Source organism: Solanum lycopersicum, chromosome 6, assembly GCF_036512215.1.
Source record: "Solanum lycopersicum chromosome 6, SLM_r2.1".
NCBI classification, from domain to species: Eukaryota; Viridiplantae; Streptophyta; class Magnoliopsida; order Solanales; family Solanaceae; genus Solanum; species Solanum lycopersicum.
The window spans coordinates 44,574,572-44,598,170 of record NC_090805.1 but is presented as its reverse complement, the minus strand read 5'-3'; the positions used below and the strand labels follow the sequence as shown (position 1 = coordinate 44,598,170).

The 23,599-nt window shown below is 32.3% G+C and overlaps 4 protein-coding genes across 6 annotated transcripts; 3 read left to right on the top strand and 1 right to left on the bottom strand.

Moving 5' to 3' along the window:
• LOC101265551 (uncharacterized) lies at nucleotides 1-8,696 on the top strand. 2 transcript variants are annotated; one of them, XM_069299367.1, is made up of 10 exons: nucleotides 1-338; nucleotides 2,074-2,200; nucleotides 2,869-2,955; nucleotides 4,383-4,468; nucleotides 4,607-4,822; nucleotides 5,408-5,574; nucleotides 7,243-7,401; nucleotides 7,488-7,568; nucleotides 7,661-7,715; nucleotides 8,275-8,696. In XM_069299367.1, the coding sequence occupies exons 1-10, from the start codon at nucleotides 228-230 to the stop codon at nucleotides 8,446-8,448; spliced, it is 1,263 nt and encodes a 420-aa protein (XP_069155468.1). In that variant the 5' UTR covers nucleotides 1-227; the 3' UTR covers nucleotides 8,449-8,696. The 2 variants fall into 2 exon arrangements, with proteins under 2 accessions (XP_069155468.1, XP_069155469.1); XM_069299368.1 differs by having other exon boundaries at nucleotides 90-338; nucleotides 2,077-2,200.
• Nucleotides 8,697-9,400: 704 nt separating this feature from the next.
• LOC101265833 (uncharacterized) lies at nucleotides 9,401-10,388 on the bottom strand. Its single transcript, XM_004241657.5, has 3 exons — nucleotides 10,184-10,388; nucleotides 10,014-10,073; nucleotides 9,401-9,939 (listed from the first exon to the last, which is right to left on the bottom strand). The coding sequence occupies exons 1-3, from the start codon at nucleotides 10,229-10,231 to the stop codon at nucleotides 9,700-9,702; spliced, it is 348 nt and encodes a 115-aa protein (XP_004241705.1). The 5' UTR covers nucleotides 10,232-10,388; the 3' UTR covers nucleotides 9,401-9,699.
• Nucleotides 10,389-14,907: 4,519 nt separating this feature from the next.
• Nucleotides 14,908-18,707, top strand: LOC101266131 (uncharacterized). 2 transcript variants are annotated; one of them, XM_019214504.3, is made up of 3 exons: nucleotides 14,991-15,177; nucleotides 15,265-15,372; nucleotides 17,379-18,707. In XM_019214504.3, exon 3 carries the CDS (start codon nucleotides 17,434-17,436, stop codon nucleotides 18,280-18,282), a length of 849 nt encoding a protein of 282 aa, XP_019070049.1. In that variant the 5' UTR covers nucleotides 14,991-15,177; nucleotides 15,265-15,372; nucleotides 17,379-17,433; the 3' UTR covers nucleotides 18,283-18,707. The 2 variants fall into 2 exon arrangements, with proteins under 2 accessions (XP_004241706.1, XP_019070049.1); XM_004241658.5 differs by lacking the exon at nucleotides 15,265-15,372 and having other exon boundaries at nucleotides 14,908-15,177.
• A 1,056-nt stretch (nucleotides 18,708-19,763) lies between these two features.
• Nucleotides 19,764-23,404, top strand: LOC101266646 (monothiol glutaredoxin-S15, mitochondrial). Its single transcript, XM_004241660.5, has 7 exons — nucleotides 19,764-19,969; nucleotides 20,823-20,928; nucleotides 21,392-21,526; nucleotides 21,682-21,781; nucleotides 21,927-21,993; nucleotides 22,985-23,063; nucleotides 23,139-23,404. Exons 2-7 carry the CDS (start codon nucleotides 20,857-20,859, stop codon nucleotides 23,196-23,198), a joined length of 513 nt encoding a protein of 170 aa, XP_004241708.1. The 5' UTR covers nucleotides 19,764-19,969; nucleotides 20,823-20,856; the 3' UTR covers nucleotides 23,199-23,404.
• The last annotated feature ends 195 nt before the right edge of the window (nucleotides 23,405-23,599 follow it).

The window sequence follows — 23,599 nt, the reverse complement described above, 5'->3', positions numbered from 1 at the left end:
ACAAAACTTTAAGGATGAAAGGCACAATTTACTCCTCACACAGTCCGAAACTCCGATCTGTACTTCCATCTGTCCTCATTTTTCTTCCGCCGTTCCGTTCTCCTCAGTCATAGCAGACTTCGGAGAGGTCGCTACTGGAAAAGGAAAATTGAAAGAAAAATTACACAATAATTATACCCGAAAATTCATCTGCTTACACTGGAATTGAGGAGATTTAGAACAGAGAAATGGCTCTAACGAGTGTGAAAATGACGGAGGAAGTGTGGTTAACATGTCTTAGTCATGCATTGTCTACAGAAACTGAAGAGATAATGGGACTTCTCCTCGGTGATACTCAGGTTTTGATTTTTATATATATATATGTTTTTCATTTTTTATGAAGGAAGTTTTGGTTGTTAGGGTTTTGGGTTGTTATAAACCCTATCAATCATCAAGGGTAGCTATAATTGTTGAATGATGATAGTAGTAGCTTTTTATCAATAATAGGTGTAAAAATTTTGTTGGATTTTCCTCCAATTCGTGAATCATTGGACGTATTTTTTGCATCTTTAGTTAATGTTAGAGTGAGATTTCGGGAATTCTTTCTTTTGTAGATATTTACTAAGTGGGGTTCCATTTTTTATTACATTTTTAAAAGAATTATTGGATGATACGTTTGGAAATGGTAAAGGATTTTACGAAAACTTTTGTTTCTTTGAGAACTTGATATTATTGCTAAAAAAATCAGTACTTTAAGTGTTATTGTTGGATTTGACATTCCGTATGTTTCAGCTATTATTGATGTTTGCTAAATTCGTAATGTACTTTCTGTTAAATTTCCTGGAATTCAAGATTGGATGCCATATCTGGAAATGGTAAAAAGAGATTTTGGAGAAAAAACAAACTTCTTTGCCTTGAGAGATTAATATTGTTGCATAAAGGTAGTAACTTTAGTCAGTGTTGGATTTCTTTTTCCTTAAATTCTAATCATGATTAATGTTTGACAAGAGTTGCCCAGTACTGGGGTTGTGCGGAATGATATAGAGGATCTGCATATCTGTCCTTGCTACATTAAATAGTTTGGAACTGAGTAATTAATATGAATATACAATCAGTTTGATAAACATAGCTGATTTAGGCGGTAGTGGTGGTGTTGAACTGCCCTATTTTTATTCTATAAAAAGGCGAAGAGGTTCTGAGCTGCGCCTTATAAGCTGATGCATATTTATGCCTTCTATGTGCACGTGTGTCTTGATATTGCACTACACATTCCTTTTACTTTTAAATAGTGCCTTGAGAGAAAAGATTCTCAAGATCTTGTCTTGACTAAACTTGCAATATCTATGCTTCGTAATATCTTGCATTAATTATAAATAGACTATTTTTATGCATGTTTAGTTTTGTGTATAAAAAAATATGGATTGAATTAAATTTCTTTGCATTACTAATACCTAAAAATCCATGGTATTGGTAATACACTTCTCAATACACAATAGTGTGTAACTAGTGCAAACATTAATTATATTTGGATGAAAAAATTATACCAAACAAGGTAATACTAATAAGTAAAGCTAATGCATGGAATTTTTTGCTAATACACTCTACTAAACTACCCTTAAGTGTATAGTCCAGGGGTGAATAATTAATTTTTTGCGGAAATAGTTCTACTGTTCTCTTAGATTTTGTTATCTCTTTAACTCTAGACCAATCATAGTCATGTTTTCAGTATGTAATATGTATTGAGTTTTCTTCACTGATTAGGAAAGAAAAATATCTTAGTAAGTCAAAGTCATATTTAAAACTCCAGCTATTTTGGTAGATATGCAGGTGTATCTTCGATGGTCCATATTTAAGCTCGCCCTTGCATGACGTGTCCCAGTAGTGTATAACATACTCTGATTTTTGCTTGTCATGTTATAGTTTAGACGTTTTCTTTCCAAATGTTCTGTATATAGTTTTAGGTTTCCTTATTCATCAAGAAGAAGAATAAAATCATATATTTCTTTCCTTGATTTTTACATGTTATTGATGATGGCTTTCCTACTAAATCATTTCCACGTTCAAAAGTAATATTTGTGCTGTTTCCATTTACAGCAGTCAAAAAATGGTAGCGTGACTGCACTTATATGGGGAGCACTGCCACAGCCACGTTGTGACAGGAGGAAAGATCGTGTTGAGACCAATCCTGAGCAGCTAACTGCTGCATCAGTCAAGGCTGAGATATCCTTTTTGATCTGTGACAATTAGTGATGTTTTTTCACTGCCCTTACCCCTCTAAAAGTTGCAACATAGAGCAGTATTAGTGACTGGTAAAACAATTTCTTTTTAAAATAATTTTTTTTCTTCTAATTGCTTCGATGATCGCTTTTGGTAAATTTGCTGCCAAATGAGAAACAACTTTAGTGTTCATAAACTTCAATCTTTTTCTTCATAACATGAAGCAATTTGAATGACACTTCATGCAGTGGTTTCTTCCTTTGTTTCCGCAAATGTTTTCTTCCTATTAATACGTCAAATTTATCAGCAAAACTTGTCTTCTTTTCTTTCTGATGAATTTGGGGCACATGTCAAATAACTTCTGTGGTGTCATGCCTTAGGATTATCTGTGCAAACCTTTTTCTTAAAATCACAGAGTGCATGACACGCTAATAGTATATGTAGAGATTGACTTATCCATATTTTATGACATGCTACGGCTTTCTTGGCTTTGATAGCAGTTGGCTAGAAGAGATCGTTGCTCCCGTTTGAACTATGGTTTCATACAAATTAACCTGTTGGTTGAGTTTGTTGCTTGATGTATTCAAATGTATATGATTGGATTGTGGTTGTGATAATGCAGTTATCCGGAAAATTGTATGCTGGATTTGTTACTTTAACTTTTTTAGCACAGAATGACCCTGGCAACAGGAAGAACAACAAGAGTGATTGGCTGGTACCATTCACATCCCCACATTACAGTGCTCCCTTCCCATGTTGGTAGGTATTAAGTGCCTGTATGAGCACCTTCTGCTTAATAGTTTAGTCCCATTACATTTGAGTAACCAAAGATGGTCTTTCCGCCTGAATGTTGGTATTTTTTTTTGTACTAGACCCATCATAGTAGTTGTTTCGGTACTTGGAATTTTGAATTTTGAACATAATACTTGATCATTGGTTGCATACAACATAATAAATATAAAAACGTTGGCGATAAATGTGACATAAATCAAGCTAGATTAGCACTTAAAAAAAGGTGATTCAATCAAAGAATATGAAGTAAAACCAACGTGTAATACTTGATCCTTACTATAGACTAGAAACACAAATTAGCCATATATATATATATATAGAAGCATTGTGTTTTACCAGTCTTTTTGTTTTTATACAGAAGGATTTCAAAACTTGTAATCCTCAGATGGGGCCAGGTTTCTATTGTCTGCTTATAATCCAATACTTACGTAGTTCAAATTAAGTGACTACAAATGAAATCCCTGAAATCTCCACTGAGTGTGTCTATTTTTTTTTCCTTCTGATTTCAAGTTCTCTTGTTTTCTCAGTAATGTCCACTTTACTTTCTGCTACAACTAAAGTTTTGTGCTTGCTTGTATGACTATTTTTGCCTCCATCCTTCCCATCATGGAATTGATTTCTTTTTCTAAATGTTTTATCATCCATCTATTTAATTAGGTTATGTCTACTGGTGAACTGGAAGGTTTAGATGGATAAATTTTACCATTCAAAATCAATATGCGAGCTAAGTAGATATATGTGCCAAAACACAAAAGCAACTCATTTGGTGATTGATTTTTTTGGGTTATCTTTTAATTTTCCCTTATGCAGAATTGGCTTCTCATAAACCGTCTGGCCGATAGACTGTTGGGCAATTGTCTGCTCCTCTAAAAATCAGCATTCTTCTATGAGTTTGGAACATTGAATAAGGCCTATAAATTAGACAAAACCTTGACTAAGACCTAAATTGAACAAAGATAACATTAACTTTCTTCAGAATAGGTGGTTATATAGAAAACTGAAATGCAGGGTAGGACTATGTATAATAGAACCAATTTGGTCCAATCCGGAACCCACTTATGGTAGGAACTTCCAATTTCCATACCATTTTCAACTTGAAAACAAATATTACCTTTTTTTTCAAATTTCACAATTTTTATGTCCAAACGCCTACTCAGTGCACTGGAATGTCATTTTAAATCCTTTTGCATTCTCCTAAGTTTCCTCTGACTGTAGTTCTGTGATTCATTGATAGTTTGGTCTTCACCAACTTATATAGATGACTACATGTTTAGTAGAGGTTATTTTGGGTTAAGTCCGGCCATAGTTTATTTTCTTTTCAGCTTAATACCTGTGTCACTAGTTATCTTTTTCTCAGTCCATGAAAACCATAACATGCTATGTAAATCATGCAGATGTCCGCACTCAAGCCATGTATCAACTTCTGGATGCTGGGTTTATTGGGTTGATATTTTCATGTTTTAGTGAAGATGCACAGAAGGTAGTGTAAGATTGTTTGTAATCAAGTAGATCAGCACCAGCATAATGTCTTGACCGGTTCATATATAAAAACTGTAGATCACCACAAGCATAATGTCTTGGCCAGTGAATTCCTACAAACTATTTGCTAATATTTCAGGTCGGGAGAATCCAAGTTATTGCATTTCAGTCCTTGGATGGAAAGCAGCAGAATCACATGTTGTTGAGGCCTATTTCCCTTTCCCCTGTACATAAAAATTCTGTAATAGACCTTGAATCGTCTTTAAGTTCCGCAGACACATCTAGAGCTGGTTCAAAAATTGAGATTCTTGAACAAGATACTGGTGATTCAAGAGCTGCTGCTATAGCTTCCAAGGTATGTTTAGTGGTTTCTAATTAAATAAAGCATGTTAGTAGTTACTTACCATTTCAAAATCAATTAATTGTAAAGCATGGTAGTTATTGCATTTTGCTGGAATTCAAGAGGCTGCTAGCCGTTTTCGCAAACAGGTTTAAAAGTTATACACTGATTTTTTCAATGGATCAAATTTGTTGCTGTATGACCTTGCCTTTGGCACTTGACGCTACTGGTGGATCTGCAGTATAAGAACATACACTTCTCCCGAGAAGAATTAGTGTGAAGGGAAAAATTGTGGGCATTATGATTCTTTCTCTTCTGCTGGTTATGTATTCTTTTTTCTTTTAACGTTTCGGGGGACAAGGTGTGAGGTAGATTGGGTTCAGTAATTTTTTATTAAACTTGGTTGATGGATTGATTAGAATGGGGATGATCTATGTACTTGGTGCATTCCCTTGCTAATACTGATAGCTGAGTTGGAGAAAATAGTCGTGCCAATCTGTTTTTTCAAATCTCATGATTGAGGATCAGAACTTTTTTCACTCCTCTCTTTTTAGCCTTGGACTTCTTCTTAACTCATGATAATCTTAACTGATTGGTTAGGGTGGGTCAAGATCGACGGACTTGGGCAATTTCTTTGCTAATGTTGATAATAGAGTTGGAGAAAACCTTTACGCCAACAGTCTTAGTAATGCCGTCATTGATGTAGATCCAATGGACATGTCAGAAAGTATGCAGGAAGCAATGCATCGATCGAATCTGGAGATGAGGTACATTTGAGTATGTATTTGATTACTTAGTATGATTTGAACTGTTTCTTTCTGACTACGTAAAAAGCAATTCTGGAATTCTCTCTATGGGGTGAGTTATGGAGGACCTTAGATGTTTATACCACATTTTGAAAGAAAAATATGGTTTCATAAATCAATCTGGTAAGAACTTATATGGCATCGCTTCTACTTTAAAAAGATATCTTATCTCTTAAAATCATGTTCTTCACTTCTGCTTGCAATGAAAATGGAGAAGATTGGTGCTGGTCTGGAAGGAAGTTAGATAAGGAAGTCGCTAGTGTATGGTTCAATTCATGTTCTTCACTTCTTCTTGCCATGAAAATGGAGAAGATTGGTGCTGGTCTGGAAGGAAGTTAGATAAGGAAGTCGCAAGTGTATGGTTCAATACTTGTCCAGCCCCACTACTATGTCTTTTTCACTTTCGGGTTAATTTGGAATGAAGAAATTTGGGTGGTTTGAAAGAAAGACAGAACCAACACACATGATCAAATACAAATATTTGTCTTCTTTTTGGCCTTTTGATGCAAATTGCTAAAGGCATACGACATAGATAGTTTGATGGATTCCCTCAACTGCATGCACTTATAATAGGAGTGAGTTTATGGTTGTGCATATTGACACCTTCTTTTTTTGATAAAGTGCATATTGACACCTTCTTTTTGCAATTTACACCAATAAATTTGTTTACCTATCAGAAAAAAAGGATTTTTCTTTAACAGAGTATCAAGACCCTTCAGTGAAGTAGATCACTGAATTTTTCAAAAAACTTTTTACCAGCTCATCATTTATTATTAGCAGCACCATTGACAATTGTTGACAAAGTACCTCACTGAACTTCAAAAGTTAGTTGAAGTTGTGAGGAATCGAACCCTTACCCTGCACACCTAGAGCTGGACATCTGGTGTTTGGATAATCTTACATGCAGACAAATTGGCGACCTAAAATCATGGAAAAGTTTGGCTCTGAGATGATGTTAAGAAAATGGCGTCAAGTATGATTCAATCCAAAAGCTTGTTCATGAGGTGAGAATTGTCAAGATCATATAAAGAACCACATTGTATACCCTTGAGCAATGTGGGTTTTTAAGAACTAGAACGTCGGAGTATCTTATGTGCTCTTTTTAGAAACCTAACAAGTTGCTTTGCTGAAGGAGTGTCAGATAGATCATTAGTTTAAACATGCAATTGAAGAGGGGATGGTCTGCAAGTGGGTAACTGCAAAAAATTAGATGAACAAAATTTCTACCTGACATGTTTTTGCAGAATCTTGGGCAACTGCAAGTGTCAGATTCAGAGTATTTATTAATTTTGATTCTTATCTTATAATATTCTTAGTTATTGCAATTTAAAGATAATGCGAAGTTGCTTGTACACTGAAGTTCATTTAACCCCCACAGCACCCAAAAAAAAAAAAAAAGAAAGAGAAGCTTTTGTTGTTAATAAAGTCTCTCTTGTTGAGAAAATGTTGTTAGTCTATAGTGATGTCTATAATGAATAGTCAAACAGTCAAAGCTGTTTAATTCACCTCTCCCTTTGATCCAATGAATTCCTATGTTTTCTGCTATTGCTTGTTATTCAAATTACTGATTCAACCCTTCTGAAGCATGATAAATGCTTGGCTTAATCTATAAATATTGGTTGGTGACAGTGGTGCAGAATATGTCAGAAAGGAAATCCCTCTTCTTGTTCTGCCATCCTCATCTATTTTCAATCTTGATGCACCTTTGAACTCATTCACGGATCTGCAACGGGTATTATTTGAAGAAGAACGAACTGCATATAATCAGGCTGTTGTAACAAATATGAGGTGGTCGAACTTAATGTGTGCTTATTGCTCGTTTTGCATATTTGTGCTTTTTAAGTGCTAGAATAATTTGGGATGTCTTTCTGCAGAGAAACAAAAGTGCACCCGCTCACTTTCATCCACCACACATCTACATATCAGGCTTCTATGTGCAAATTAATGGAGTATTGGTAAATGAGCTGACTCTTTGACGTCTGTTTTAGAACTTAGTTTTTCTTTGTGGTTGTGCTATTTTTGATCACCAATTTGTTCTGCATTGCAGCTTAAGTCCCGCCATCAGTGCCCTCCAGGACCAGTTAAGAGAGAATGAAGTTCGGGTATGAACGCTTATTTATCTTCCGATCTTCATCTATTGTACTTCTTTCTACAGAGTGTTACTATCCTCAAAAAAAATTTTACTTCTTTCTAAAGATTTTACTTTCCATTGAATTAGTAGACCTTAGAGTTGATATTTAGACTCTTGTCATGTACAAAATGTTTTCGATTCCTGAGATGTTTCCAGTTCTTTTGTCTAGCTAGCTTTGGTTTTGTTATATATGTCACATGGACTATCTTGGGATCCCGTCAGAACTCTTTGTGTGCCCCTATACTTGTTAGGGAAGTCTCTCGAGTTGCTCAAGACTTGAGTACAACTTTGGCAAAGTAATCCTCAAAAGTTTGTGTATTTACGAGATCAGTATTGCATAATTAGTTGGCCTTCCATTTAACGGAAGTCTACTGAAAGGGTAAAAGATCTGTACTAAAGGCTATTCCATTGTACTTCCCATTAGCTTGTATTCACACATTAGCTGATTGGGCGCGAATTAGGCATCTTGTAGGAGTAATATTTTACATGATTTGGTGGCTGAATAGTTTTATCTGCTTTTGCTGGAACAGCTAAAGATGCTAAGTGAAGAAGCCAAAGTTTTGGAAACTGAGATTATAAGAGGGGAACCAAATACAAGTTCTCCTCGTCGAGGTAGTGCTTCATTGGGTCAAAGAGACTTGTACAGTCCAACCGAGTTAAGAAGTGTTTCCGGTTCAAGTAGCCGGAGCAGAAAAGCATCCTAATGAAGTAGCAAGGCGATCTTACCTATGCGAAGTGTATAGTAGGGGTTTATTTTGTTATCTCACCTTGTTGTGACTGATTCTGGTCCCTTTTGGTGCTTAATATGATGCCAAGTTTTGGTTATTTTTGAGTTTGTACAAGGCAAATTTACTGTAATGGTTCTGGCTTTAGTGCCAGAATTCAATGAGATGGTGTATTGGAATTTAGAAAATTATGAAATGCAAACCAGAACAACTAGTAGACAACCTCAGAGATCTTTGTTCTTTATAACCCCCTCCCAGAACCAACCCTTGTCATTTGTTCTGTGTGAAAAAAGCAAACAGCTTCGATTAATACAGGATGTATTAAGATTTGGATCACATAAAAATGATCTTTTTCTTCAGAAATGATGAAAATTAGTTGTAATTACCTTATACAACTTCATTGGAATTAATTTAACACAATTTGTGTAGATTTGATTCATGATTAGGAATTTAAAGGGTCGTCTGACAGTTTATTAGGAAAATTAATGAACACATTAACCTTGTATAGCACTAAACCTTAAATAATGACATGCACTAACATGATTAACATGATTAAAGATGCAATTGCCCCTCAAAACCTTTTATTATATCGTTTCTGCCATAATAATGGAAGCTATCTCTGTAAATTAATTTTTTATAGAATGCATTCATCAAACCTAACAATTCATATAAATAATCCATGTATAATTAATTTAAGTATTGCTAATTATTAAGCAATATCCTTACATACTCTACCAAAACACCTTTTTAATACTTTTTTTGCTACATAATTAATACTCGATCCTTCTTTTGCAAGCGTATGTCAAGTCATGAATACCCCTCCTTTCATATTTAATTAACCATGTATAATTTATCACCTCTAATTATTACTACTTGATTTTTAAATTTGATAAAAAAGTAAAAAAGAAAACCATCCCCCTTTTTCATTATATTTTTGTTTCAATTCTCGTCTTTTGACATGAAATTTCATTACCCAAATCCACAAAAATACAAGTATAACAAACTCTTTTACCCAAGAAATTAAAACAGCAGGGATGGTAGGTAGATGTTAGCTTTCAATTTTAATAACAAGAAGAACAAACATTTTTTTCTTGAATAGAGACTTGTATAGAAAAAGAAAAAAAAAAAAGATGACATGCCTATGGTGGGGTATGTGCTAAACAACACCTCATAATAGGCTACAACAATAGTACTAGTAAAAAGAAAAAGCAAAAAACTATTAATTATGAATTAAATGTTGGTATTGGTTGGGTTGTGTTTTGGGTATTCATCAAGGTAATTTGGTATACCACCAGTAGCTGCATTGTCATTATTTGCTCCTCCAACAGTATTCTTCACTGCATCAGCTGCACCTTGAGCAATATTAGCAGCACCCAACGCAGCTCCACGAGCCACACTCACTGCACCTTGAGCTGCTCCTTTTCCAACATCTGCTGCACCTTGTGCCATGTTCTTCACTTGATTCCCCGTCTTCAATTATCGCCAAAAAAAGAATCAAAAATATCCTTAAACTACGTAAAAATCAATAGTAATCAATTAATTACCTCTTGAAGGAACCCTGGGTTGTTTTGGTTATTGATATCAGAAGGTGCATCTCTTCTCATCTAAAAAAGAATTAGGAAAAAAGAGTAGCTTAATAACGTTGAAGAAAATAGAGAGGTTTAATTTTTAGTAATTAACAGTGTAAAAGAGTTTAATTAATTATTGATTATACCTGATTTTGGCCACTGCTAAAAAGGTTGTCATTACCGTGGTTGGCCATAATTATTATACTATTTGTTTTTGTGTTGTGAATAGATGAAATGTTGTGTGAATTTATAGAGTTGAAAGCTCCTCAAATGATGACCAAAGTAGACGCATTTTCCAACACATGGCAGCACATAATAATCTACGTTTTATTAAGAACGCTTCAACCGGATAATGAGTCACCCATATATATATATATATATATATATATATATATATATATATATATATATATATATATTATAAAATATAAAATATATTGACTATAATAAATAAAATAAATTATTTTTTTTTGATAAATGAGACATATGACAACTATTTTAGAAGCGAAAGAATAGTATATAACATTTCTTATAATAACGCCATAGTAGAACTTGTTTGAAAACGAAACACTCTCGATCGTTGGTTTTTTGCAATTCTTAACGAATTATATCTAAAAAATTATTTTTATTAATATTATTTTTTGAATATAATAAATATAATAAAAAAATAATTATGATTAATGATATATTAATTAAAATTAAGTGAAAAATTATTTATTGATCTCACAAGATCGATAAGTCAGCAACAGAGTTAAAAAAATTTTAAAAAATTTAAAATATGAAAAATTAAACATATAAACTAAACGATGAGATTTTAACATGATGCATATAAATATTATTAATTATTTATAAATAGTAATATTTAAAGAGGGCTCATTCGTAACAAAAGTTTGGCTCAATGTTGGTGGATATTCCAAAATGATATTATTAGACGAAGATAAGTTATAAATAAATAAATTATCTGTTTGGCTTTGTGCCGACCAACAATCAAAGCTTTTTTTTTTTCGAAGAAAGACAAAAAAGAAGCTAACAATCGAGTTGCTATCTGCTCTACACGTGTCATTTAGGATGGGACACGTGTCGAGCATTGGCTGAAACGTATCACAATTGTATTTGACAGTTGAAAGTTGAAACCTTGTCGAGCCAATTACTCCATTCCAGTTCAGGCAACCGCATTTTTCTAGATTTTAACACGGGATTATAATAAAATGATAAAAAAAAAATTTGTTTTAAATTAAAAAATTTTGTATTTAAATTTTTTACGAAATTGATTGGTTAGAAAATATATTATTTTTCGTATAAAATTCAAATTTATTGTAACTTCAATATATATATTAAACATCAAATATAACCTACGCTTTCTATTCCCTCCGCTAACGAAACAAATGTTAGCTAACATTTATTAAAGAAAAATAATTATGAATATTATTAAAAAAATATAAGAAGACGTTGTAATATCATAAATTATCCTTATAAAAATATACATTCGTTGATCTTTTATGAAAAAGTAGATTTAATATAGATATAATATTAATAGGAGTATCAAACAGAAAAATATATTAATTTTTAATAATTGATTAAAAAGGTAAGTGCGTTATATAAATTAAATCAAAGGAATGACTATAATAATTTATTAAAATCATCAATATTTAAAGTAATTAAAAAAATAATCCTTATTTTGGAATACTTATTTTTAATATTAAAATTGATACTATTTTGGAGTAGAAATTTTTTTTAAATAAATAACATTATTTTTATAGACATGTCGATTTTACTAATGAGATATTGCCTTTATTAGAGCACGTATAATATTTGATTTTACTATATATATTTTAAAGCATAATCTGAATGCCTGTTTGTGTATATATATCATTTTGGTTTTAATTTATTTTGTCTATTTGTTCAAACTCTTACAAAAAATATATTTATTTTCTTTTTAATGACTCTTTATTTTTTTAATTTTCACATAAAATATTTAAGATATTAAAATTAATATATATTTTAATAAATTTTTAATTTAAATATAGAATTGAAATTTTATTTAATTTTAAAATTTTATATTAAATTAAAATACGCCAAACAAATTAAAATAAAAATAATATATGCGTTTATAATCTGGATGAGCTTGGGAATGGACCCAAGTAAGGTTGAGGCATTTTATTCAATTCTACTATAAAAATTTACATTTTATAGGTATATATATACTTTTTAACTTTATAACATTTTTATTTATTTTTTTTCCATATTTTGAACACTTGAAATCCTCTTTTAAGTGTATGGAAAATATTTTTAACTCTATAACATATTTTTACTTTGTTGTATTTTGAACGCTTGAAATTCTCTTTTAATTGTACGAAAAATAAACATCTATATATATATTTTTATATTATATATATCTATTACTTATTTATAAGTGGCAATAAGCACACAATTGATGGTCAAGATGTGTGCTTCAGCTGTGTGCTTACTTTTATTTTTGTTTTAATTTCAGGTTTTTTTATCTGTCATATTATATTTTCCGAAAGTCAATTTGATTAATTTTTAAAGTTAAATTAGATTATATTAATTTGATATATTTTTTAAAAGAATAGATACTCAAAAATTATATTGCAATTTTTTGCATATCAGTATGATGAAAAAATATATTGAAAAATGTTAGTCAAAGTTTTTATAATTTGACTTTAAAAATGAAAAGTATAACAATTAATAGGGGAAGGAGGTAGTATTATTTTTGATAATTAAAGACCTCTACATCTACTAATTGATTTACGAGATTTTCTTCTTGAAATTTATGTTTTATTTAGTAGAGGTCTTTAATTAATTTCAATTTATTTATTGATTTAAAGCTTTTGACATTTTGTATACGTAAACATATTTCTTATTCATATTTTAGTTATTCAATCTTAACAAAGCCAACATGTCTGCTTCACATTTGTGGTTCCACGCTATAATTTAAAAACATATTAATTTTTGGAATTCTATTTGTGCCACATATATTGGCACAAAGAAAATAACACATATTATTTAAAATTACGTAAAAAAATTATAAATTACGATAATTAATAACTTAAAATATTTTTAAAAAGTTAAAATTTAATTGACTCTTTAAATTTTATTAGTATGAGGTTATAAAGAGTATGTTAAGTTCTGTTGTATGTGTGTGGGAACCACCACCACCTAATATATAAAAACATATGATGTAGTCTTATAGATGTCATACATATATTATATGTCATATATGTTGTTTTTTCTATTCAGAAAGTGCTCACTTTTTCATATAGTGACATATGCATCTTTTATATAAAATACATAATGTTAATATATTTGTTACTTTTTGAAAAGTACCATTATAAAGAATTTTAATCTATTATATATTATATATAATATGTGCGCAAGTATGCATTAATCTATTTAATGTGTATAAATGAGCTTATTCTAGTTCTAGTATGTATAATTCAAAATTTGTTTTAAGTTAAAAAATTTTATATTAGATTTAATGTTCATATATTTTTTAAAATCTTCTTTAGAAGTATATATAATAGATGGTGTTTAAATTTTTTTCTATATATTACGTTAAGTGCTATTTCTTACTAAATTATCTACCAGTAAAATATAATAGATTAACCAATTTGAGTGTTTGGATATTTTTTATTTTGTTATTATAAACGTTGTATTTGAATATATTTATATGTATTATCAATTTTAGGAAATATTTATTATTTTTCATTAATATAAATATCAAATAACTTCATCTATTAAAAATAAAATAAATATGAAATAGCTGGTCAACTTTGCTTCGGTTAACATTTGAATTCCAAATATCGTAATTTTGAACACATTTTCATTGATCACCGGATTATATATCACTAAGGTGACAGATTTATTGAATGAAATATTATTTTTATAAAAAACAAAAATATATAAAAATATAAAAAGAAAAAATTGGAGATAACTATCATCTTGAATTTATTATAAAAATAATTAAAAGTAATGTGTTAATGGTATGGTCCGATAAGTTATTTTGTAAAACTTATATCTATCTCAATTTTTTAGCTATTTTATAATATATAACTAAAAATTAGTTTTTTTCAAAGTTATCTTACTTCTATCAAATTTTCTTCGATATAGATACAGCTCGGTTAATTTTTCATTTTATTACTTTTAAAATATCATTCAAAATATATTACTAATAAAATATTTCTTTCGCAAATATGTATTGAAAAACACTTTAGTTTTTCACCAACATGACAAAAATGTTAAATTTTATTGCCAAATTGTTTGATCTTAAACATTTAGCAGAAGCTTTTGTATATGTTTTGTAGTATTTGATAGAGTATTTATTACATTATCTTTTAATTTAAACCTAATTACGCAAAAGCTAATTAAAAAATAAAGACTCGAATTGGTCTAGTCACGAAGGTCTAGGAATTATGTTATATTTATATTTAAAAAATGTTATAATTTATACATCAAAATTTTGACATATTGTTAATGAATAAATATATTTAGATCATGTTATATTATTCAGTTAGATTCAGAGAATTTTTCAATTTTTTCATAAATTAAAAAAAATATTTTAATTGTTCAAAATAATTATACACTTATAATAAATGTCTATAACTTAATAAAAAATAATATAAATTAATTTGATTTAATTAAATTTGATCAATTTTTCATATTCTTTTAATGAAAAGATGGTATATTAATATACAGAGTCCTATATTCTTTTGATGAAAAGATGGTATATTAATATACAGTCCTATCTGAATTTTCTTTAAAAAGTAGGTGAATTTTTTATAATAATAATAATAAAAAAATATGTGTAATTATTCATAAAAAGTGCGAGTAATAACTCAAAAAAATTAAATAGGTGAGTACTTGCTAATGTAAAATTGAAAATTATGATGCTGGCAGCATATATAAACAAAAATATTATCCGCCCATGCCATTCTTGCCCATTGCCCCACTCCCCGAGTTCTACCGGCGGCCGGCGGCGGCGCCTCCTTCAAATGTCTAAGGCCATTTTAGGCAGATTCCTCAACCTCCAAACCTAAATCGCCATTTTTTTTTGTTGCTGTGGGAACTTTCGTAAGCTCCAGCTGGTGACAGTTCAGGCTTGACTTAGTAAATTTACTTGCAGGTTCGTTATTTTAATTGAATTCTGTTTTTCATGTGCATTTTTCAGATTTAGCCTGTCAATTTTGTTTGGTTGTATGATTTTCTCTAGGGAATGTGTTTTTATCACTGTGATTATATACGTTTTCGTAAAAGTTTCATTTTCCGGTGGCTTCTCTCCTTATTCCATCACAGGAGAATTGAGATCTGAACCAGCACGGTAAGTATCTCTTGCTTCCAATCTGGAATTTTTGAATTCGGCAAAGCAAAGGTTAATTATAATTAATTCATCATATAAGTAGTACTTTTCTGGATGACCTTATTGGTTCGAGAGATTAAGGTGTAGGGTTTCTGCCATGTTAATTTTGGCCTAAACCCTAATTAGGGAGGAAAGAAGCTAATCATTTATATTTATCCCAAGTTAGACAATGGCTGATCATTTGTTCGTTGTTTTAATGATGATTTCGACGGAGGCATTTATTGAATTTGATCAATTGAATTGGTTTTTATAAGGTATATGCTATTTTTCTCCTAGGTTTAGGCAGATTGGACTTTGCACTCCTAGGTTTAGACAATTGATATTAACCATACTCTATGTATATACCTCATACATTGATTATACATTTAGTAGACATTGAATATACAGTGTATTCACACCTCGCCAAAACCTTTTCACACCATAGCAGTAGGCATACTTCTCTCATATGGTATACAGTGAGAAAACAATGATTATACGAGGCATACTGTGTATATTTGAAGGTTAGTCAAGGTACTTCCTCTCAACACTGACAGTATAATCCATGAGAGCATCAATAACGCCATCTAAAGTTCCATCATTGCACCCTTGGACAACTTTTAAAAACCTTTCTCTTCACCATTTTTTAGATAGAAAACCTCCATAGTTTCTTCATTTCCTATCATTCAAGGAATGCATTGACGTCTATGTACCTAGCACCCAAAGTAGATGAAGATAAAATTCAGAAAAATTTGTGAAGTTGAGTGAGAATAATATTAGACCTTTGCTAATGAAGAGACTTGGTTTTAGATTTTGGTGGTGAATATGGAGAAAGATATAGATGCATAGATGAAGAAAGGTAGTATTTCAAAGAGGAAGATATGCAGGGTATTTAAATATTGTTAAACCACTGTAAATAGAAAGAGAAAGACGATAGAGATAAAGACATAAAGTAAAAAATGGTGTGTGAGATATACGTTGTCCAATGCATGTGCATACTAATTATGATTTTACTAGTTTTAGAGCAAATGGTTGTCATCTGTTACAACTTATATCCAAAAATGCAGGCTTAGATATATCGTCAAAGAATAATAATCTAGGATTAGATAATTTATTAGAAGTTATTTCCTAAAGTGTAGGCTTAGTTAATGACCCACTCTGTATCATGATTAATTGGCTAAAAAATGTAAAAGAATCACTACCAAGCAGTTAAGACGGATAGTAAAAAAAGAACACGACTATTTTTAGTTTATTGCTAATATGGACTGCTAGTTGAGTTAATTATACTAATAATAAATGCTGGATCATAGAAGTTCTTTGCAAATGGCTTAGCTGGGAAGCTTGAGGGATTTATGCATGTGTATGACTAATTTCTTAGTCCCCAGTGGTTGAATTGATATGATATACAGATATAGTGTACTCAGCCATTAATAGCAGTTGACGCAGTTAACATGATTAAACCTCAAGTGGGGAAGGGTGAAGAATACTTCAATAGATGAGGAACTTTTATTTGTGAATTGAAGAAGTGAATATGATTTTTAGCTGTCAAGGCTTATTGCTGTTATCTGGCATGAATAGTTGAGTTACTTTTGTAATAAATTTTCACATTCACAGCTGAAGTTGTTTATAAGAGGACATCATCGAATGCTTGATTCATTTGTAATGTGACTATCAAAATGAGAGTACATAGTTGTCTCCCATTTGGGAAAGAAGAGACAGAAAAGGAAGGTGCATAGTATACCTAATATTAAAAGGAGGTGTTACTTTATAATTATGTTTTATGTTGCTCAGGCTCTTCAAAATGTTGTTCCGCCGATGCCAGATCCCCCAAAAATGCACAACTTTTGGAGGATCCGAGTTCCGACACACACCCCTTGATATTTTTGAAGAGTCCGAGCAGCATAAATTATATGAAGTCTGCTGTTTTAATTGTGCATTGATAATTAGTTGTTATTGATTATTTATCATTTTTTTCCTTCTGCCCATCTCAGAAGCAGTACTGTGGGAGCACAGAAGTAGAAATCTAGTGACTTCCTCCAGCTCAACATGCCGAAAGATAGAATGGTGAACTCTTCGTCCTTCAACGGGGCAAGGGCATCTCCTTATGATTGCAGCTCAAAGACTACTGACCTACCACCAGTAGAGAGTGAAAGAGAATGGGAAGAAGCTAGGTGCGCTATATGTATGGAGCATCCACACAATGCTGTCCTTCTACTTTGCTCATCCGGGGAAAAGGGTTGCCTGCCTTATATGTGTGACACAAGTTACCGTCATTCAAATTGTCTTGATCAATTTTGTAAACTATCATCCGGAACACAATCAGAAGTTCCACAAGAGCGAAGTACTGTATCGGGAACGATGCTCCACAGGGGAAATCAGGTACAACCTTCATCAAGAACAACCTGGTTTGCTGGGGGGCAGCAACCAGAGCTTGTCTGCCCTCTTTGCCGGGGACAGATTAAAGGATGGATTGTCGTAGAGGCAGCTCGTAAATTCATGAATTCCAAACACAGGAGTTGTTCGTTGGAGACATGCAATTTTAATGGCAATTATGGAGAACTAAGAAAGCATGCCAGGCTTGAGCATCCCTCAGACAGGCCAGCCGAGGCTGACCCTCAAAGGCTGTCTGATTGGAGAAGGTTGGAGATTCAAAGAGACGCTGGGGATACTCTCAGTGCATATCAGACACCATTAGGTGATCTCGTTCCTCCAGATGAGTTCTTTGAGATGCCTGCTGGTATGTTTGACTTCCTTGATGATGTGTACTCTGAGCCTGAGGATGGATTTAGTCCAGACATCAATCTGTTGTTGGATTTGGAATTTGAGTTCTCCTTTCTGAATGACCTCCCATATGTGACTTGGTCATATGAAGAGATGATGATGCTGTTAGACTGAGTGCTAGTTGATCACAACTAGTGCTAGATCCGAAAGCAGGTGAGCTAGTAGATAAGCTCCATCAGATAATCACGGGGAAAGACCAGGAACGTGGAGGAGACACAACAGGTCATCAAGGTACATGCCAAGATCCTTCGGGCATTAAACCATTGAATTAATGCTTGGTTCCTTTCAGGTTGAAGTTCTTTGGTTTTCAGGTATCTTGTCATCACTGAATGGAGGAATTTTATGTCAGAATTCCTGTTATTTGTACTCTCAAATGAACCATCGCTGTTGTCGTTCTTTTCCATTCCTACTTCGATACTTCAAGAACAAGTGTTTCCCCCCTCATGAAATTATAGTTCCTTGTTTACTATCTCTGAACATATGAAACATAAAAGCTTGTTAAGATCATAAGGGAATTTTTTAAAGGATGTTAAGCTTAACCTCATGCCTCCCTATAGTACGTCTGTTTTTCAATGTTTGTATCGTAATTTTCCAGCTATGGCATATGTTTATGATTAGGCAAATTTACAGTTTGCGACGTAGAAAAATTCTCTTATGGTCGATTCTGCTACGTTAATAAGGAATTAATGTTTTCCATATCTAAACCAGTTGGAAAAACTAGTTAGTGATCGATTAGACAAATTAAACGAGATTTAGTTGCGTTAGGGTGAAAGTTAATGTAGATTTATTATGGAGTTGCGAAATAGTATATAAATTTACTGCACCAATGAAGAAACTGGTAAAATCATGTAGAAATGACAACAAATTTAATATGATTGTTTTGTTTTATCTGTTTTTTTGTTTTTTTTTTTAAAAAAAGAAGATCGATTAGAAATGTTTCATTACTTGGTTGTATGTGTGAAAACAGAGTCGCCCATTAACTATTTTGGAAATTAGATTTTGAAAAGGCATTTGGAACCTTTGTTTGAAAATAAAGATAAAAAAATCTACTGAGGAAGGGAAGGTATTAAACCACCTGAGGAAATTTGCAAACGCAATTAACCTGTAAATTTAAATATTTTATCGCCAAAACAAATACTATAACTTTTTTGAATGTGGAAATTTGAAGGGTGACTAAGGAATTCATTTTCTTGGTAATTAATTGTTTCATTAACTCAACCTGTGAATTAAGTTAACTAGTTTTGTGAAGGACCAATTACTTTATCTAGTTACTTGTGGTATCCTTTCAAACTTTGAACACACATTCTTTACCACATAACATCCAAGAAGATCGAAATTATCAATTTATCTAGTTAAAAAAGGTATGTTCTCCGTTTGAAAAAGGATAACCTAGTTTGACTTGGAACGAAGTTTATCAAAAGAAAAAATATTTTTTAATATTATGGTTCTAAATTAAAGTTATGTTAAACGTACCAAAATACCCTTTAATTTTATATTTTTAAACATGCCACGTGAAAAGTTAAAGGATTACTAAAAAAAGAAAGAATTTTAAAACGGACTAAAAAGGAAATAGATTTTTTTTTTTTTATACAAAGAAAGTAATTAAATAAACACAAAATTTAGATTTAAGTTTTAAGGCCTAGGGGGCAAAAACGGCAATATACGTTTTTATGTTCCTCCTCCATTCTCTCATCACCCTTTCGGCTATAAATACCTAAATGAAAACCTGAAATAGGGGTTTTAGAAGTCGAAAATATTAAAGCACAGGAAGGAATTGGTCTGGTCTTCTCTTCTCTGAGTGGTAATTTTTCGATTTTCCATCTATTTATTCTTTAATTGTGTCATTATTCGCTTGGCAAGCCAGCAGATTTCTGTAGGAACCATTTTTTTGGTGATTCAGTAGTAATTGCTTTCATGTCATTTTCTAATTTTTGCGTGCTCTCTCCGATTGTTTTTGAACAGTGACTTGGGGTTTATTGGATGAAAATAGATTAAAAAAACAATCTTTTTATCGTTTACTGAAATGGGTGTCTGAAAATTTTCAGTTTTATGCGTTTAGGTGTTCGATGAATTGATTCAATGAGTTAGGTGTTAATATAATGTTGTATCTCAAAACAAATTTGAAATTAGAACATTTGTCTAGATTAAAGAATCTCTGATCAGAATTCAGATATTACATTGAGCTTTTTGTTGTGGTTTGATATGATTATTGGGTCATAGAGATGGGATGTCTGTGATAATACCATCAAGTAACAACACCATGCCCCTTGTGATCCTACAAGTGGGTCTGGGATGGTGGGGTGCACACAGACCTCACCCCTATGGCATAATATCGAAGGAAAGACAACTATCTACATAAAAATAGTAAAGATAACCTAGATAAAAGAAACAACATTAGTGATAAATTTGTAGCTATTTATTATGGCAAAAGTGCCTCAGTCCTGTACTAGTTGCTGTCAGTTATATGAATCGATTATCTCCATTCCAATCCATTTAAATAGTAGTCTATGCCTGAACATAAATTTGATGGTTTAGCTTCATTGGTCCCAAAAGAGGGTTGTATGCTTTGTAGCTAAGGGTTTTTACTATATTTTTGAGGTTGTGAAGCACTAAGAACTGATTTGTAATTTTTTCTTATTTAATCATCCCTGCAGCTGAAAGAAGTTTGAACAAATTGTCTCTTTTATTATGGCGAGATCATTATCTCAAATGATGTTGAAGCGTTTTGCAGCCTACCCTCTTGCACGTTCATCTGCAATTGTAAGAATAAACATTACTGTCACCCTGTTTGTGCTTACTATTAACAACACATCAACTAATGCTTTCCACTTCTTTGTCTGACTTATCTGGTAGCTTGCAAAGTAAAGAAATTAAGCTTTACTATGAAGAGCTCCCCTTTCTTTCTTCTGTTTTCACTTTGTGCACCCCATCGCTCTGTTCTGGACACTCTAGTTTATCTCTCGCTAGCTAAATACAATTGGAGTATATGCTGTATCTGTAAGTCATATAATAAACTAAGAACATTTGCTTGAATCTACCTTCATCAAACATTTGCTTGAATCTATATTCCCCAAAAAAGACCATTTGCTCAAATCTTTCTACCATATGTTTCCATCCAGTGTCTTCTAATGTGTTTAGCCCATAGACAGGATTAGACAAAATCGTTTTTTTTCTTTTATTTGTTCAAAATTTATGCTTAACAGTTGCTTGATTTGTATAATAGACATCCAGATCCATCCACCAGGGTGAAGTGCGGTATTCAACTTCTGTGCCTAGTGATCCGGACACACATGAAGATTTTAGGCCTACTAGTAAGCTTGAGAGTTCAGGTCTTTCTCTGGAGAATATTGTTGAGCAGGTAGCTTTAGTCAATGTGTACATTTTCTGCTTGTTGGCAAGTCAGAGCTCTTTTGTTTTCAATCTTTGAATATAGAGATTGTGTTACCCTTTTTCGTTTATTTGCTGTACTGTTAAGTGTTCAGGTTTAGTTATTCTGTCGGCCTTCTGTTGTAGGATGTCAAGGATAATCCTGTGATGATATACATGAAAGGTGTGCCAGACCTGCCTCGTTGTGGATTCAGCTCATTGGCTGTTAGAGTTCTCAAAGAATACAGTAAGTCCATGTGCTATAAGTGATATCTCTTGTTGTTGGATTTTGCATCCTCTTTACTTGCAAGTGTAGATTTCTGATAGAGGTCCATGGGCCCTTAATTGGTCTTCATCTTCTTACGATTTACGAATATATATTGTCTTTGCAGATGCTCCAATAAGTGCCAGAAATATCTTAGAAGATCCTGAGCTTAAGAATGCTGTAAAAGCTTTCAGGTAAGTTTGATGCCAAATGGTCTATGGTTATGAAAATTATTTATTGACGAATTTATTTGCATTTTTAGAAGGGATTGATACACAATTCTAGATGTTAAGTGGCCATCTTTCGCCCTCTGCTGTGATCTGAGCAATATGCTTTTGTGACATTAAACACATCCTTTAGAGAAAGTAGGGTCATTTGGGTAGACATATTGCTGATGGGATATTGGCTGCCATTTAAATATCATAGTAAACTCTGGAAATGATTAATGGTTTGTTCATAAGGTCAGATGATATTTGACTGTCGAGGCAGCTCATACTTTTTTTTTTTAAATATCTGTGGTTTAAATTGGTTCTTTTCATTCTTATAGTATGGTATTGTTTTTTTTTAATTTATGAAGTATGGTATGACATTGATTCACCTGGATGATGCCAGCATTTTACATTCATGGTGATGACCCTGTGGCTATGTAGTTATTTGAGTTATATGTAGGTTGTATGTCTACATTTTTGTAGCTATAAAAAATGGCGACCCTTTATTTTTATATACTATATAGTGATTGTATTTTAAAGAGCATCAAGTGAATGCTATAGAACTTCACGAGTAGTTTATCTCTAAAGAGCTCAAAAGATCAATTCAGTTCTTTGTACTACGGAGCTTTTTTTTAATAACCGTGATGTCCAGGCAGGCCATCTTGCATGCACCCCAACTAATTCTATGGGATACCTGCCACCTCTCATCGGCAAGACATACTAACTCTGTCCACCAAGCCTAGGACGGATGGACACCTAGTATTTCTGTCTGTTGGTTTGAACCTGAGACCTCATGTCCCGAAACATTATTTGGTTACACCAAAATAAATCTTGGTCAATCTATTTTTAAGCTATATGTTGTCTCTGTCACCTTTCCAGAACCCTTGCTATGTCTGTCGCCATAGCATCTGTGGTATGCAAAGAGGAATCATGACCCAAAATTTCTTATACTCTCTTCTATTTCTCTTTTTTTCAGCCACTGGCCCACATTTCCACAAATATTTATCAATGGGGAGTTTATCGGTGGATCAGATATCATCCTCAATATGCATCAGGTAATTTGACTTGTTTACATGATACGAGTCCAACTGGTTAAGTGCGAAATGCTGATCGATTCTTTTTCCATGCAGAGTGGTGAACTCAAGGAAAAGCTGAAAACTATCGTGAACAACCAGGGTAAAGAAGAATGAGAGATATTACTGCAGAAAGTAGTACCGATCTCTGCTTATTCGTCGAACTGTTGTAGTACTTCTGACATTAATTTTGTAATCTTTAGGCTTGGGAGCTGTAATAAAATAACAGTTGATATACCTATCTTCCATATATTTGTGGAAACGATGAAGACAATGCATTCTTCACACTATCAGCTCTAATTGATTAAATTGTTCCACTCCAATGTCTGTTGCTTTGAAATTAGTATTGTTAGTCTCTGTAAATGACAATAAAGCAGTCACTATTAGGTGATTGATTTTCTGGATTGCCTCTTGTTAGCAAAAATAATCCTAAAACATTGATAGGATAGTATGGTGCATACAATGGTCTTCAGATAAAAATTTAATACTGCTTTTGTGACTAATCCTGAGATAAGTTA

Excerpts from the sequence above, each read along its gene's own strand:
- LOC101265551 (XM_069299367.1), top strand. The coding sequence starts at position 228 with ATGGCTCTAACGAGTGTGAAAATGACGGAGGAAGTGTGGTTAACATGT. Across the intron at positions 2,956-4,382 it reads AGTGCTCCCTTCCCATGTTG|ATGTCCGCACTCAAGCCATG; the intron begins GTAGGTATTAAG and ends TAAATCATGCAG. Across the intron at positions 5,575-7,242 it reads CGATCGAATCTGGAGATGAG|TGGTGCAGAATATGTCAGAA; the intron begins GTACATTTGAGT and ends GGTTGGTGACAG.
- LOC101265833 (XM_004241657.5), bottom strand. The coding sequence starts at position 10,231 with ATGGCCAACCACGGTAATGACAACCTTTTTAGCAGTGGCCAAAATCAG. Across the intron at positions 10,074-10,183 it reads TTAGCAGTGGCCAAAATCAG|ATGAGAAGAGATGCACCTTC; the intron begins GTATAATCAATA and ends ATTCTTTTTTAG. Across the intron at positions 9,940-10,013 it reads ACCCAGGGTTCCTTCAAGAG|ACGGGGAATCAAGTGAAGAA; the intron begins GTAATTAATTGA and ends CGATAATTGAAG.
- LOC101266131 (XM_004241658.5), top strand. The coding sequence starts at position 17,434 with ATGCCGAAAGATAGAATGGTGAACTCTTCGTCCTTCAACGGGGCAAGG.
- LOC101266646 (XM_004241660.5), top strand. The coding sequence starts at position 20,857 with ATGGCGAGATCATTATCTCAAATGATGTTGAAGCGTTTTGCAGCCTAC. Across the intron at positions 20,929-21,391 it reads TTGCACGTTCATCTGCAATT|ACATCCAGATCCATCCACCA; the intron begins GTAAGAATAAAC and ends TTTGTATAATAG. Across the intron at positions 21,782-21,926 it reads TAGAGTTCTCAAAGAATACA|ATGCTCCAATAAGTGCCAGA; the intron begins GTAAGTCCATGT and ends TTGTCTTTGCAG.